Source organism: Martes martes (assembly GCF_963455335.1).
Source record: "Martes martes genome assembly, chromosome: 13".
NCBI lineage: Eukaryota > Metazoa > Chordata > Mammalia > Carnivora > Mustelidae > Martes > Martes martes.
The window spans coordinates 39,593,390-39,610,573 of record NC_137901.1 but is presented as its reverse complement, the minus strand read 5'-3'; the positions used below and the strand labels follow the sequence as shown (position 1 = coordinate 39,610,573).

Sequence of the window (17,184 nt, the reverse complement as noted above, 5' to 3'; positions counted from 1 at the left end):
GTCAAATAAATAAATAAAATCTTTAAAAAAAAAAAAAGACTGACGCTAAGTTAATTTAGAAAAAGAAATTATACATGCACACACACACACACACACACACACAAACACGTAAAAGTCATGGAGATTTTGAGAATAGAAACACCTTTGACATCTGCTAACGGCCACATGGAGCCTCACCGGGTTCAGAGTGTCCATGCCTCTGTTCCTTCAGCCTTCCAGGCACTTACATGCTAGTAAGAGAAACACTTCAGCACAAAGCCAAGAACCAAGCTTCCCAGCATCAACACACCTGGGGCTGAGCCCCGGCTCTGATTCCTCTGCACAGCTGGAAAGGAGAGGTTGCTGCTGATCCATCATTGCATCTGCCTCCAACTCCTACTGTCTTCTTCCTCCCAGTCATTCCAGGACTTGGTAGTCCTCTTCCTTTCAGCAAACAGGGCCATGAACTCATCTTTCATTCATAGAGGCCAGCATTCTTCAAACAGGGCTACATGTTTGATGCAAAGCCAATACTTCCCATCACAGCTGTAAGGGTGTCAATTTCCAGCACCCCAACTTCCCAATATTCTCTTGTCTAAAAATTGATTTGCCTGGGGTCATGGCTATGATGGAGGGACATCCACCCCAGGATGAATGGAAGCTGTCCTCCACCACCTACCTCCCCATCACAAAGACCCTTCACCTACTTTACAGAAACAATGCATCTTTAGATCTTTCTAAACCGCATTACCCCAGGGTGTAAAGACCTCAGGGTGAGTAACAAAGAAACAAATAAAAATGTTAATGCTGTAGAGGAGGGAGTCTCCAGCATCTGGGTTGCAAGGCCTTTTCTTTTCTTTTCTTTTTTTAAGATTTTATTTATTTATTTGACAGACAGAGATCACAAGTAGGCAGAGAGGCAGACAGAGAGAGAAGGAAGAAGGCTCCCTGCTGAGCAGAGAGCCCGACTGGGGGCTTGATCCCAGGGTCCTGGGATCATGACCCCAGCCAAAGGCAGAGGCCCCAACCCACTGACCACCCAGGTGCCCCGTAAGGCCTTTTCTAAATCAGGTAATTTCCAATTCTTCATTTCAAATGACCTGAAATATTCAAATAGGAAGAGCCCTAACTAAGGTCAAAAGAAAAATATAATACTAGGTTTCAATTTATATATATTTTTGTTACACAAAGTATGACAGAATGATCGATAAGACACTTTCAAGCATAAAAATATATTAGATTGGGATAGAATTCTGTAAGGGAAGGAAAACGAAAATACGAATTTAAGGAAGAAAAAAGGTATAAAGATTTTAACTGTTTAAGAAGAACTTATTCATGCATCTTTTTAAAAACGAATGATACTGGGAATCCATTATAGACCTACTAAAGTATTTTAATGATGTCACAATTTAAAAGGTCAAGATTTATAAGATGCTGAAAAATATCATCCTCTGCAACTGTTTAAACTTAAGATGAAAAGTTTTAGCAATCACGTTAAAAATGTGCCTAGGGTACAGACTTCTACAGGATTTTTTAGGAGCTACAGGAACAAAAAAAGTGGAAGAACACTGCTATAGACTAACCACTGGAGACTTTCCAAGAAGAAATAACTGAAAAGACAAAGAATGAACAATTTCCCACCTACCTAGTCGTGAGCTAGGATGGGTGGGAGATGGGGTGGGGATTAGCATTCTCTCCACCCTTTTCCTGGCCATCTGTTGAACACGGTTCTACAGCCAACAGTTTCTAAGCCCAAGGACCAGGTTAAATAACTAATCTCAACTGCATTGCTGATGGGGTTACAGCCCTTGGCTGATGAGCTTGTATCTTACTTCCTAAGGAGAATTGCTACTTCTTGAGTACTCTTCTTTGTTTTCCCGAAAAATTCATGAGGCAAGAGACCATGAAGGCTCTCTATTTTGTATTTCTCTTATCATACGATGACAAATTTCACCGCTGGGGATGCAATATTGAATATATCTATCTGACTGGCATTTCAGGTGTAACATGCATTATGCAAAGAACTGGAGAGATCTTTCCTGTGTAGTTAATGTTTTAAGCACGGCAAATGTACTGAGGAGGAATCCCAACAGGCACAGCTACGTACCCAAGCCCTCAGATACCATGATTTTCCTTCTTTCTCTGATTTCATACTCTTCTTCCCCACTGCCCTTTACGTCTTGTCAGCCGCTCCTCTGGGAAGCAGAAGGTAGTCTAAATATGATGGATGAGGCTAGCACTTAATTCGGTGTCTACACTGTTTGAAAAATATTGACTTTCCGGTCCTCAAGCTCTCAGAGAGACAGTGGGGCTATTTAGAGTAGACATTAGACCTACTTTAAACCTACTCCCATTTAGTGTGAAGAGGTAAAGTTTGAGATAAAAGGTCTTTCTTTAGAGTCAGAAAGTTGGCTGAAAATCCCATTCCGCACATTTACCAAGTATGTTACTCAATTTCTCTGAATCTCAGGTTCCCAAAGTCCTTAAAATGGGGTGCTGAGGATTTGAGACAAATATGCGTTAAGCACCTAGAAATGTACAGCACGTAGTAGGCATTCAATTATCAACAGTTATTAAGTTAGATGTTTAATGTTCTTTAATGACTGCTTATAATTAGCCAATAGTTCCCTCTTGGCATCGCATCAGCTAGTGGCATGTTTTTCAGTTTCCCTCTAGTCTCTTTTAAAATAAGTGATTTGGAAAATGACTACCTTTCATGTCTAAGTATGAGGGGTGTGTGTGTGTAAAATGTACCTGTAGTGCTAAAACTGGCAAAAGGACACAGAATGAGGACAGCACAAAACCTGAGATTTCAGCTACAGCTTTTATAAACATGGCGACATACCCTGAATATGTTGTAAGCATTGTTGTGAAATGTGATTAAAAGTAAGCATGGAATCAATGATCAACTCTTTGAAAGGCTATCCAAATTTAATTGGTAAGCTAATACTTTCCTCTCATAGCATTAGTAAAGTTTTTGTTTGTTTGTTTGTTTAAGGATAACTAATATTAAAAAAAAAAAAGGATAACTAATATTGTAAGGCTGTGGGGGAGAGTGATACTCCCACACTTCTCGCAGTAGTTGAAATGAGTATCACCTTTAGACCCTGAAGCAATTTGACAGTGGATATGAAGGACTCAAAAAGATTCACATACTTATTCAGAAAGGCAGGAATATATACCAACCCAAACAGATTTATGGGTAAGGGCATTCGTTACATCACAACTTGTAACAGTTAAAAAACGAAGCCGCGGGGCACCTGGGTGGCTCAATTAGTTAGGCAACTGCCTTTGGCTCAGGTCATGATCCTGGAGTCCGGGGACAGAGTCCCACATTGGGCTCCTGCTTGGCGGGGAGTCTGCTTCTCCCACTGACCTTTCTCCACTCATTCTCTCCCTCTCTCATTCTCTCTCTCTCTCAAGTAAATAAATTAAAAAAAAAAAAATCTTAAAAAAAAATAAACAAAGCCACTGATGTCCACCATAGGAACTAGATTATACAGTCCAGCCATCCCCTGGAATAGTATGCAGCTATTAAAAACAAGAAAAATCTTAAACAAGATGGGACTGTTAAGGAACAAGGTATAAAGCTGTATTTGGCTATGATTCCGAATTTGTATGTGCCACTATTGATTCTCAAGGTGTAATAAGAGAAAATTTACAATCAAGAATGGAAATTACACATGATCAAAATCCATTCCACAGCTTGAAAGGACACAGTGTTAAAGACTTGCAACCCACGTCCTAATTTTAAAAAGAAGTGTGGGATGAGTACACTGCTGATTCAGATCCTTCTTATGAATGACAGGGATAGGAAACCAGATAATAAAGCTAAAAGTTCTATCTGCAATTGACATTCAGGCTTTTTAAACTTTGAATTTAATGAAGCTTTTGGGTGACTTTTATACCACATGCATCAATGATCTCTGCCTAGGTAAGAAGTTTTGGCAGTGTGCATTGATGAGAGAAGGTCGGAAAAGGTGACGACTCAAAACCTTCCAATATACACAATTTTGCACAGTGGAAGAGGAAATGAAACACTGTGAATATGAACACACACACACACACACACACAGATTCAGACCTGCATATACATAGTTAAAACACGCAACACTTTCCCACCCCACTGCAAGCAGAAATGCTCCAACACACACCACCTTTCCTTGCTGGGTTCATCTGTACTTATTACTAGTTGGAAAACTCCTAGTTTATTCCCACCACTACCAAGCCCAACCAAACAAGACTAGAAAGCATGGCCAAAATTGCTTTCATGAACTTTCTTGCAGTTACTTCTCACGTCAGTACTTCAAATGTCTCATCTAACTCCACAGATAAGAAAAAGAGAATGCCTTTGGACATTTACACAGCTCATGTTACACACTCCTATACTCCAGGAAAGGAGTAACCCAAATCCATGTGACTTGAAATGACATCTTTCTGCTCAGTGCTCTTCCTTCTGACTTGGCCTGTGTGACCACAGCTCTATCTGCTCGCCTGCCAGCCTGGGCCCAAGGGCTTCCAGCAGCCCCACGGGGAAGCATGTTTCTGAAAACAGTCTGAAATTACATGAAGCCCTAATCATCTGAAGTTATTGTGAAAACACAAGACAAGACACACCTAAATTGCCACCTTAGGGGTTACAATTCAAACTGAAAGGGGTCTACTTGCTTGACAGTATGCACTTGTTTGCAGATGTCACACTGCAGAGCAAACAGCTGGGGGGTGTTTGGTTGGTTTCTGGTGGTCAGTTTCAGGAAATAGGCGCATTCTTAGTTCTGAGCTCAGGTTACCAATCAATACAGGTTTTGGAGACTTAAATGTTTTCCAGGCTCCAGATGTGTTAATAACTACCTTAAGCATACCATCACTTCTGCTAAAAACATCTTCTACACTCAGCCCCAAATTACTTTCAGTTCGGTTAAACAAAACAGACAAGCTGTAATAAAAGGTCTCTGAGAAATGTGATCCCTTTCATTGGTCACCCAGGAGCTTTTCCTCTTAAATCTGCTGCTTCTGGGGGAAGGGGGGCGGGGAGGGGGGGGAGAGCATCCAAAATAATGATGCCACCCAAAGCACAATGATTTTGTAAGAAAGTTGCCTAAGATAACTCTTCAGGATTTCCCAGGTTGAGTAATTCTTGCAGGCGGGTGAGGAGGGACAGCTCGCCTCCAAAATTACTATCTGCAGAGGTTTCCCCAATGTTGATTTTTTTTTTTAAGACGTCCTTTTTAATTACACTGCAAGGGCTCTGATTTTCACATCTCTAGCTGCTGCTGGGGATAGCTGAGAGCAACGCGCTAGGGCTGCGGCAGCCGCTCGGGCCAACTCCAGCGCCGGGGGGGCGGGTAGCCCACTCCCCACCCGATCCCACCCACCCCAGCACACGCGCGCACACCCGCGCCTAGACTGCGGTCCGGGCCGGTCTGCCCTGAGCTGGGGGCCGGGCCGGGACTCACCGCTGTCCAGCCGCGCGATCTGGGGCAGCCGGTAAGTGCTGACCAGCAGGTCGAGCGGAACGGCCACCGAGCTCCACTTCACATCCTTGAGGCTGCAGCCCAGCGAGGGCGCCGGGTCCATCTTCCCCGCCTCCTCCTGCCCCGCGCTCCCGCCGCCGCCGCCGGCACCACCCGCGCCTCGGCGGCCGCGACTGCTCGCGCTCGCGGTCTGGGGCGCGCGGGAGGCGCCGGGCACTCCGGCCGCGGGCAGCCCGGGGGCACGGCGGCTGACGCGGCCGGGAGGGAGGGGGCCCGCGCCCGGCTCAGCTACCAATGCGGGGCATGGCCGGGGCGCCCCGCGTGCCCTCAAGCCCGGAGAGGACTCGCAGCAGCCCCGCGGCTGCGGGTTGCGGCGGCGGCCGGGGTGGCTGCGGCGGCTCCCGCTCCGCCTCCTTCTCTGGCCCCGGGTGTGCAGCTGCGGCGGCCGTCCGCTCGCCTCCTCCTCTTACCCCTCCTTCCCTCCGCCTCGAGCTTGTGAGGAGGAGCCGCGGGTCTGAGAAACGCCATAGCAGCGCTCCCAGCACTGACCAACAAGGTGCGAGCAACGCCTGCGCAGCTCGAGGAGACGCCGCCTCCGCCTCCGCCTCCCCGGCGCCGCCCGCTCCGCCTCCCGCGGCCCGGCGGGCTCGGCTGGGCGTCAGCCTCCGGGCCGCGGCCGCCGACGCCTGCGGCTCGGCGCGCTCTACAAGCTTTAGCTCTCGCTCCCCCGTCCGACGGCTCCCGCGCCCTGCAACCTCCCGGGCGTCACCGCGCGCCCAGACTCCTTCCTCGCCCAGGGCCCTTCCGGGAGCCCAGCACGACCGGAGCGAGCTCGCGAGTCCTTCCCCTAGTCGTGGCGTCGGGCACTGTCCCGTGCTACTCCCCACCCTGCCGCTGGAGTGGCTAATACGGGCCACAGGAGAGACCTCTTTGGTGTCCACCGCTTGAGAGTGTGACAGAGAGACCGGGAGGGAAAGGCAGGCGTGGAGCACTCCTTGGCGTTTCTCCCCCAACCCCACAACTCTATCAGTGGGGCTGGAAGTTAATCCTACCAGTCTAGACTTTGCTGGGCAGCCCGGACAACGCCAAAGCACCGAGATGGAGAAGGGTGATGATGAGTGGTCAGTGTCCACAGAAGGGAAGCTGACCGTTGGGTTCAGTACCTTCGTTGTATGAACTGAGATGCTGGAGACTGCGGGGGTAGGAGGTCACCAACCCCCATAAACACGTCCAGGGAAAGAGCTAACTACCTGGAGCCTACTGGGGCCAGCTGTTTTCACATGATTTTCTCAGTTCTCTTCCAGTCTTTAAGGTTGGGATAATTCCCTTTTCTAGATACGCATACCAAGACATTAGGTACTTTGGCAAGATGACAGCTTGTACACAGCAGTGCTAGGATTCAAATCCACAGCTTACCTTCCGTGGTAAATAGTTGTTTCCCCCAGTGTTGCAGTATGGCATGCTCTCTGCAGACGCAGCTCAGAAGGTAAAGGTACTGTAGAGTTCCTCTTTAAGCAGATCCCGACCTTTGTGTGCTCATCTTTTTTTTAGCATTATTTTACACTAGCAGAGGTGAGTGGTTACCAGTATCAACTCTTCTGTTTTTCCAACACGTATCCAGTGTTTCGTGCGTGAGACATAACAAGCGCCTGCTTCTCGAACCCAGGGGGATTTGAAACCCCCCAGCTGCCTTTTCAGTGGGCTGACTTAGGTCTGTGCCAATGAACAAACCCTTCCATTAGCAACTGAAGAACAACACCGAGAATCTTCTACACCCACCTTCCTTGCCCTCTCACTTGGAGGCATTGGCCACAGTTTTCACAAATTTTTTTTTGCTGGAAGTTTTGACCTCTGTGTCATGCCCATCAATTTTTTGAAAAAGTCTTAGGGAAAAGTGAGAAATATTTTAATATATTATTTTACTCAGAATCACAGGTCCATTAAAGTTATAAGGTTTTGCTAATTGAAAGAACAATTTAAAAAAAAAACACAAGGAGTGAGGGGTGCCTGGCTGGTTCAGTAGGTAGAGCATGTAACTCTTGATCTAGGTGTCGTGAGTTTCAGCCCCACATTGGGTATAGAGTTTACTTAACAATAACAATAATAATAATAATTTTAAAAAATAAGGACCTAAGTGCCGGCTAATTTTCTATCCAAATTATTGTTTTAAAAATTATTATTTAAGTTTTTGTTTTAATTCCAATTGGTTAACATACAGTGCAGTATTAGTTTCACGTGTAAAATACAGTGATTCAAACAATTACATACATCACCCCATGCTTATCATGATCTAAATAATTATATTTGGAAATAAAGTTCAGACTCCAAAAATGAAATAGGAAACCTTTAAGAATGGGCAGGGTGGAGGTCCTTCAACTAGGTAAATCCTGAAACCTTATATGACAGAAAGACTTCTTTAAAAAAATAATTTTCTCCTGTTATGATATCCTCTTTAAAAGCTTCAAGGAATAAAATTCCCATAATTCCCTCTCATGCCGGGATTGGTGTGACTTATGACCTAAAGACAAGATAAAAAGTAAAAAGATTAATGCAGTCAACTTTTTTTTAATCAATAAAGGACTTACATTAGATTTGCTCTTATTGCTGACCTCGCAGAAAAAGGTTTCATTGTAATCTTGAGCATTAGAGGGAAGACGCTTTAATGAGCTACAAATTCTTATGTGAATCTTCCTGTCCTAGGAGAATGCTTACAGAAAGATCTTATGTGTGATATGGAGAGAGTTTTGGTTAAGCTGTAAGGAAAATCATTTAAGAAAGGTAATTTTTCCACCTAGCTGAACCGCACTTCCACACATGGTATGAGGAATTATGTTTCTTAAGATTGTTGGACCAATGCAAAACCATGTAGATAAAGGCATAACAACTGGGTGCAGGGACAAAACTTATAGGACTTGTAGGTTATTAAGAAGGGAGTATCTAGGGGCGCCTGGGTGGCTCAATGGGTTAAAGCCTCTGCCTTCGGCTCAGGTCATGATCCCCGGGTCCTGGGATCGGGCCCCACATTGGGCCCCATATCTGGCACTCTGCTCAGCAGGGAGCCTGCTTCCTCCTCTCTCTCTCTGCCTGCCTCTCTGCCTACTTGTGATCTCTGTCTGTCAAATAAATAAATAAAATCTTAAAAAAAAAAAAAGAAGAAGAAGGGAGTATCTAAGAAAATCTTTCTATAAGGCAAAATTCCATGTGCCAGTCCCTTGTCTCCTACGAGGTACCTTATAAAATTGAGACTTGTGAGAGGCAACATATTATGGTGATTAAAAATACCAACTCCAGAGCCTGATGGCATGAACATGATTAGTGCTTCTGTTCTTATGTGGGATCCTGGGCAACTAGCTATTTCCTTCTCTAAAAAATGAGGGTAATTGCTATAGATTTGAATGTTTGTGTCCCCCTCCCCCATTCTTATGATAAAACCTAATCCCCAAAGTGATGGTATTTGGAGGTGGGGCCTTTGGGAGGGGACTAGGGGTATGAACCACGAAGCGACTCTCTTTAGACATGGAATCTTCCAGCACCTCGATCTTAGACTTTGCAGCCCCCAGAACCATGACAAATGAATTTCTGTTGCTTTTAAGCTGCCCAGTCTGTGGTATTCGGTTACAGCAGCTTGAACAGAGTAAGATAATAATTATAGTGTTCATCGGGTTGATATGAGAATTTTATCATTTAATATATGTGGAGCATTCAGAATAGTGCCTGACACATAGGAAGTGCTATGGAAGTAGCTACTCTTCTTATGAAAAGAAGTAGTGGCTTTGAATGGCACCAAATTTTAACGAAAAGATGAAGAGACAAACGAAAGAACAGTTTATATGAACAAGGACTAGAGGAGCATTCCTCAAATGGGAAACGGAGGTGCCTGCTCTGAGCTGTGAGACCTCACTCCCCAAATCAAGAGTCTGTGAGGTTAACGTCTTCCACAGTGAACCACCCCTGCTACATAGCAGATCAAGGCAGTGAACTTGATGGCTCTTCAGATGCTGATCTAATGATGTTGATAGACCCAAGGTTGAATCAGGCATATGATACTATGGGACTCTATATGAGGGACGCTTCACAGCTTCCCAACTGTGAAACTACTATTTATATATACATAACTTGTTAATTCCCTGTATTATCAGCTTTGAAAGATAAAATTATTACATGTTGGTCTTCCTCATATCAGCGTGTCCTGGGGCACATGATATGCTAGCAGTCAAGTGTGATATCAAAGTTCACAGCCCCAGTGGTTTTCTAGGTCTCTAAACTCTTTTCCCTTTCAATTAATTTCCACACCATTGCCAGAGTTGACTTAAAAGTTACTCCCTGACTGAAACCTTGTACCATGTCTGTATCCTCCTTGTTTGTGGAATATAATATAAAGCCTTCTGCATGATATAAGAAGTTCTTCCCATATGTGACTGTCGATGATCCTCCTTCCGACCAGTGGCGGGAAGGTCAGTCGCAGCCTGTCCCAGTGTCTCAAGCCTGCGTCAATCACCTCCGTTCATTTCCTCACAAAGGCTTTTTAGTGTCTCATATCATCACAAGAAGAAAGGTGAGGGGCGCCTGGGTGGCTCAGTGGGTTAAAGCCTCTGCCTTCGGCTTGGGTCATGATCCCAGGGTCCTGGGATCGAGCCCCGCATCGGGCTCTCTGCTCAGCAGGGAGCCTGCTTCCCTTCCTCTCTCTCTCTCTCTGCCCACCTCTCTGCCTACTTGAGATCTCTGCCTGTCAAATAAATAAATAAAATCTTTAAAAAAAAAAAAAGAAGAAGAAAGGTGAGTACAGTACAATAGGAGACACTTTGAGAGACAGACTACACTTACATAGCTTATTATAGGACATTTTTATAATTGTTCTATTTTATTAGAGTTGTTGTTGTTACTCTCTTATGGTGCCTAATTTATAAATTAAACTTTGTTGTAGGTGTGTTATGTATAGGAAAAAAACATATTCCACAGTGCTCGAGGGTCTGGCACTGCCCCTGGTTTTCAGACACCCACTGGCGTCTTGGGAGAATCCTCTGTGAAAGAGAAGGGACATCCTCCGCGTTGCTGACCAGTTCTTTTCCTGTATCACCACTGTACCTGGCAATACCCCTTTTTAATTGTACTAATTGCACTATGGTTTGTTATCTGTTTTTATGTTACCTTTCGCTGCTAGACAGCAATTAACCGTGGCCGCTGAAAGTGTATTTTATTCACCTTTGTTTCTCTGCCTCCTGCCTCCCAGCCTGGCACATGGAAAGTACTCAATTAATGTTTGTCAACTTGACTAACAAGCTGAGTCATGAGTCATCCTCTTGCTCTAGATTACTTAATAGGTCACTGCATCTTGGAATTGTAAACAATTATTATTCATTTATCAAGTCTAGAAAACAACAATGTTTACTACCAGATTGGTGCCGGATTTTGTTCCCTCACATGAAAATTTGAATTTCATTGAGATCAAGATGTGCACTTTTGCCACTAAACTGGAGAGGTACCTCTAGACTGTCAGTTACAACATTTTACTAAAACTGTTAGCATGTTGTTAGCTTATTGTTTGTTAATTTGTAGTCTCCCTTACGGAGACTTTGCTGTCTGCATGCCTAGCACCTGGCATTCAGTAGGGACACTACTCTCTCAATAGATGAGATAGACAGATAGATGGGTAGATAGATGGATAGATATTTCTTTCTTTAATCTATCTAGCTGTCTATCTATTTAATCTAGCTTATTGAGAAAATGGAAAAGTGAAGTACCATGAAGAAACATATCCCATATGGTTACTTTTAGGAAGGATTTATAAACATATTCAGAAATTTACTTTGTCATCTGTTCCTTTCTTGCTTTTGATATAGGATATGCCTTTTAAAAAAAAGGGATTTTATTTATTTATTTGAGAGAGAGAGAGAGCATGAGAGGGAAGAAGTTCAGAAGGAGAAGCAGACTCCCCGCAGAGCTGGGAGCCTGATGTGGGACTTGATCCTGCAACGCCAGGATCATGACCTGAGCCGAAGGCAATGGCTTAACCAACTGAGCCACCCAGGCATCCCAGGATATGCCTTTCTTAAAGAGATAATCAAATAATACAAATATTATAGGGATATTCCAAAAATATCCCTAGTTACAAATTGGGTATCATGGGGCATTTTGCTTTTCAAAACAACACACAACATACTGGATCCCCATTTAAACATACACTTGGGATGCCTGAGTGGCTCAGTTGGTTAAGCGTCTGCCTTCAGCTCAGGTCATGATCCTGGGGTCCTGAGAGTGAGTTCCACATTAGGCTCCTTGCTCAGCGGAGAGCCTGCTTCTCCCTCTAACCTACAGCTGCCTCTGCTTGTGCACGCTCTCTCTCCCCCTCTCTCTCTCTGACAGATAAATAAATAAAATCTTTAAAAAGCATACATATCACATTGTAAGCCAGTACACACATTGCTATATAACTGAAATTAGTTTTGCAAAATAACACTTTTTTGGGTACTTTTAATGTGTACTGCATCCTGTAATCTATTCTTTTATGTTTAATTTTTTTATGTTTAATCTTTTAAATATTAGTCACGACCCACTAATTTTGTTTAGCAGTCTTTAATGCAAGCTGCAGTGTTAAAACCACTATTTTACACTTGATCTTGGCCAAAAGGCCGAGAAGCGATTTTAAATAATAGTTCTTCTTGTGTATTAGGTGTTTATGGTTCACCAAAAGAGGGAACATGATGACCGAAGTAGCAGGAACTTCTAAAATTCTAGAATAATCAGAAATGAAAAGGCAAATGGTAATTTAATCATTCAATTTACCAAAATCATCGTGGGGGTATGTGTGTATGTGTATGGCTTTACGGGTTATATGTTTGGGTTTACGGAAGCAGCTAGCTCTTTGGAGGTGGTGTTTTTCCTCCCAACAAAGCACAAGACCTCAGTCTGAGAAGCTGGTGGTGATGAACAGTGGTCCTGGGTCTGGTGTGGTTTTGTAAATTTTGAGCAAGGCTTTCCAAAGGAGTACTTAAGTAATTCATAGGTTAGTGATACAATCCCGCAGTTCAAGAAACCCTTTACTAAAATAAAGCACAATTATAACAACTAACTAATTAATGCCAAAATTAATTAGTATTATCAAATATTTCCTAGTGCCAGAATCTTTGCAAGGTATATATAAGTTTGGTTGGCATTCTGGTGATTCGAAGCTTTAAACGAGTTTTAATGTCAGAGGCAGTTATAGATAGCTTCTGTTTTTTGAGCCTCTCTCTAGAAAGATAATGAGATTTTAGATCCCTGCTGACAAGTCCTCTAAAGAAAGACCATCATATAGGTTTCTATTCCTCTTTTTCAGTAAGCAGCGAAAAAAGAAAGACGGGAAGATTGTGATTATGCTGGACACCTCTCCTATTACATGACTACCCTGATCCAAGCTGATTGTGTTTTTCCTCCCTAACAGTTCCCAGCATTCAGGTTCCTGGTTGTGAAGGCTAGAGCATGTCACTGTAATTTATTTAGAATTGCCTAAGATCACTCTTAGCTATATTCTATTCACTTTTAAACCTACTTCTTAAAGAATTTGTCTTTCACTCGAAACAAATTTTAAAACTCCCCCAAATGATGTTTAAAAGCATCTTTTTTAGGGGCGCCTGGGTGGCTCAGTCATTAAGCGTCTGCCTTTGGCTTAGGTCATGATCCAGGGATTGAGCCCCAGCATCCGGGCATCGCATGGGGCTCCCTGCTCAGCGGGGAGTCTGCTTCTCCCTATGTCACTCCCCCTGCACGTGTTCCCTTTCTCACTGTGTCTCTCTCTGTCAAATAAATAAATACAATCTTTTAAAATTGTTTTTTAAATCTTTTTAATAAAATGTTTTAAATATAGAAAAATGCCATGAAGAAAAAATATGACCAATAATCCCACCACCCTCAGTTAACCATTTATCAGTCTTCAAATCTGGTGTATATTCTTCTACTTATAGTATACATGTATGCGTGTGTGTCTTTTTAATTGGGATCAACCTATAATTTTGTAGTCTACCTGTCTCACTTAACAATATATTGTGAATGTTTTTCCATGTCAGTAAGTATTCCAAAATGTGACTTTTTTTTTTCAAAATGTGACTTTTAAATGACTGGATAGTTTCCCATCATATGAACATACCATAATTTATCCAACTTTTCATGATTTGGCATGTTTATGGTTTGTATTTTTTCTGTTATTAATAATGCCTCCATGACTATCCTTCTAAATTAATCTTTGGGCATATCTGTGACTTTTTTTCTTAATATAATTCCCATATGAGGAATTGCTGTATTTAAAAATATGAACTTTTTAAAAGTGTTTTTACACATACTTCCAATTTACTTTCCAAAAATGTACAAATTTTCACTTTCATTGCTTTAAAACTAAAGCTACTATGTTATCTTGTCCTTTTACATAATTAGGCAAAAGCTTTAAAAATACTTAAACAAGTAATATGAAGTGACAGAAATTGAGTGTAGTTAGCAATTAGTCCATACAAGTCTGTGCAAGGAGAAGAGTATTTAATAAGAGATGCATGAGGGGTGCCTGGGTGGCTCAGTGGGTTTAGCCTCTGCCTTTGGCTCCGGTCGTAATCTCAGGGTCCCGGGGATTGAGCCCTGCCTCGGGCTCTCTGCTCAGCGGGGAGTCTGCTTCCCCCCCCACCCCATCCCCCCCGCCCCTGCCTGTCTCTCTGCCTCCTTGTGATCTCTCTCTCTTTCTCTGTCAAATAAATAAATAAAATCTTCTAAAAATTTTTTAAAAATTAAAAAAAATATGAGATGCATGAACCTGGATAACATATTCTTCCTAAATTCAGTAAGAATGCTTATTAACAGAAGAATAAGAAAAATTTTGGAACTATTTGGGGAGGCCAAATTTAAAGAGAAAATTCTCAGATAAGGTCGATGTCAAGAAATAGGAGGAGAGGGGCACCTGAGTGTTCAGTCAGTTGGGCGTCTGCCTTTGATTCAAGTCATGATCCCAGAGTCCCAGGCAGGAGTCCCAGCATAGGGCTCCCTACTCAGTGGGGAGTCTGCTTCTCCCTCTGACCCTTCCCACTCTTGTGCTCTCTCTCAAATAAATAAGTAAAATCTTAAAAGAAGAAAAAAGAAAAGAAGCAGGAGGAGAATATTTATGTGTATAACTATCCATTAAAAAATGTATATGGGGGCACCTGGGTGGCTCAGTGGGTTAAGCCGCTGCCTTCAGCTCAGGTCATGATCTCAGGGTCCTGGGATCGAGTCCCACATCGGGCTCTCTGCTCAGCAGGGAGCTTCCCTCTGAAGCTCTCTTCCCTCTCTCCCTTTCTCTCTGCCTGCCTCTCTATCTACTCTGATCTCTCTCTGTCAAATAAATAAATAAAATCTTTAAAAAAAAAAAATGTATATGTACTTTGAGAGACACCTGGGTGGCTCAGTTGGTTAAGCCACTGCCTTTGGCTCAGGTCATGATCCCAGGGTCCTGGAATCAAGTCCCGAATCGGGCTCCTTGCTTGGCAGGGAACCTGCTTCTCTTGCTGCCTCTGCCTGCCTCTCTGCCTGCTTGTGTGTACTCTCTCTCTCTCTGGCAAATAAATAAAATCTTTTTAAAAAAATGTATATGTACTTTGATTAAAAAACTATGTAAAGGTGTGCCTGGGTGGCTCAGTGGGGTAAGCCTCTGCCTTCGGCTCAGGTCATGATCTCACCGTCCTGGGATCAAGCCCCGCATCGGGCTCTCTGCTCTTCGGGGAGCCTGCTTCCCCCTCTCTCTCTGCCTGCCTTTCTGCCTACTTGTGATCTCTCCCTCTCTTTCTGTCAAATAAATAATATATAAAATCTTTAAAAAAATGCTATGTAAAATGCTATGCTTCTGTTTCAGATCTACATTTGTAGATTAACAATATAAAAAGATGCAACATATCTAGCTTAAGTTGATCTACCCTCAAAATCACACAATACTTAAGTAAGTGCTAGGGAGTCATAGAGAAGGCAGAAGCCAAGTTTCACTTTGCTCTACACTATTTAAGCTAATGTGGTGGAAAAAGGTACCTTTAGAATGACTGTGGAAATTCCAGGTGTCATCAAAGTGTCTGATTCAGTACGTGTGAACAGTATCTCTGTTTTTCTTCCCAAGCTCCCCTTCACATTCTATTTTGAGATTCATTTATCTTGTACTGTTTATCTCAGATGATTAAAATATCTTCATTGTTTTCACTACTTCTGTAGCAACAACTTACAGTCCTATATATTCTTTTCCAAATATTTTATCAGTATGTATCATCTATGCTCTGTACTTTCTTTTTCCTTCCCTATCACATACTTCGTACTCACACCTGAACTTAGTACCATCAGTCTTTTCCAAGGACACAAATCATTTATTATATTTTCTTTGAATTGATATAAATGGGAATGAATTCAGTAAGGAGAAAGAGAAGAAAAAGGAGCACAACATATACAATATTAATATAGACTCTGTTCATTATATACTTGAGAGTTATAAATGCTTCACATATACCGTTTAAAAAGAGGCTAAAGATATCAATTTGAAAATAATAACTATGTTCTACTTTATCCATTATATATTTCTAATTTATCAGGAGCTTAGGGTCTCTGGCTGGCTCAGTTGGTAGACCATACAATTCTTAATCTCTTGGTCCTGAGTTCGAGCCCCACACTGAGGTAGAGTTCACTTTAAAAAAATGGAGAGATTAGCAGAAGAAAAAGAAAATATTTGCAATAATTACTGGAACAGCAGCCAGATCTATCCTATTGTTGATATGTTTATCATAGTAACTAATGCCCTTTCACTGGAGCACCATACTGTAGACTGTCCACTTTTCCATTCATTAAAATTTTAAATGTACTTTGATTCAATTTCTGTATAAATATTCATAGCTCATCTCCCACTCTTCATTCATCCATCCACTCATCTACCCATTTATTCAGTACGTATTTATTGAATATTTATGTGCCAGATACTATTCAAACCAATAGGAATGGAAAGATGAGTTCTTGCTCTCAAGTATCTTACTCTCGTGGAGGAGCCAGAAACACAGTAAATACATGTAATTACAATCCAGTGTGTTAAGGGTTAGAGTTTGGTAGTGGTGTTTTGAGAGTGCAAGCAGGATCCTCTTACATGGGAAGGATTTGGAGGAGAACACCATAGACTCCTTTGAAGAGATGACCAACTAGAGAGACATGCAATAGACCATCTCCAAGTCAAAACAGAGCATGGGGAGAGGACTAGGAACTGAACACTAGGGAAAAGGAACAGTGTGAGAAATGGCGTGGAGAAGAGAAGCAGCATATTACATGGGAGGAACTTAATGATTTTGGTTTTGCTGTATCTCGAGATTTAAAATAGGAAGTGGCCAAGATGAGGCTAGAAAGATAGGATTCAGATCATGGAGAGGTTTGTCCATCCTATGAAGAATCTTGAACTTTATCTTGAAGGACCTGTAATAAATTATCTGCAGTGTTAGTGATGGGAGCGACTGGGATTGGGGGTGGGGTCTTAAGCAGGGGATTTGTAGTCAAGTTTCAATTCTGAAAAGAAAATTTGAATGGAAAGAGTATACAAGCTAGATTTGAAGAGATTAAGAGTGAAGAGACAGAGAACACGTAGGAAGCAGTAGAAGCTGGTGGTAGGTGATTAAAGTGTTGAACCCGGATAATGTATTCCCAGAGATGGAAAAAGGGGAACAGATAGAAGATACTTGTTATTCTCAGAACTTGTTTATGAATTCACTTCATGGAGTGAAGC

The 17,184-nt window shown here is 42.5% G+C and overlaps 1 protein-coding gene across 2 annotated transcripts in view; it reads right to left on the bottom strand.

Annotated features, from left to right (window-relative positions):
• GAREM1 (GRB2 associated regulator of MAPK1 subtype 1) overlaps positions 1-5,911 on the bottom strand; it is a 199,810-nt gene extending 193,899 nt beyond the window's left edge. Inside the window, exon 1 of one of the 2 annotated variants that reach the window (XM_080822016.1) lies at positions 5,436-5,911. In XM_080822016.1, coding sequence (XP_080678142.1) covers positions 5,436-5,556 — 121 coding nt within the window. In that variant the 5' untranslated portion in view covers positions 5,557-5,911. The remainder of the gene's footprint in view (positions 1-5,435) is intronic. The other variant, XM_080822015.1, reaches the window with a different exon arrangement.
• Positions 5,912-17,184: the final 11,273 nt, after the last annotated feature.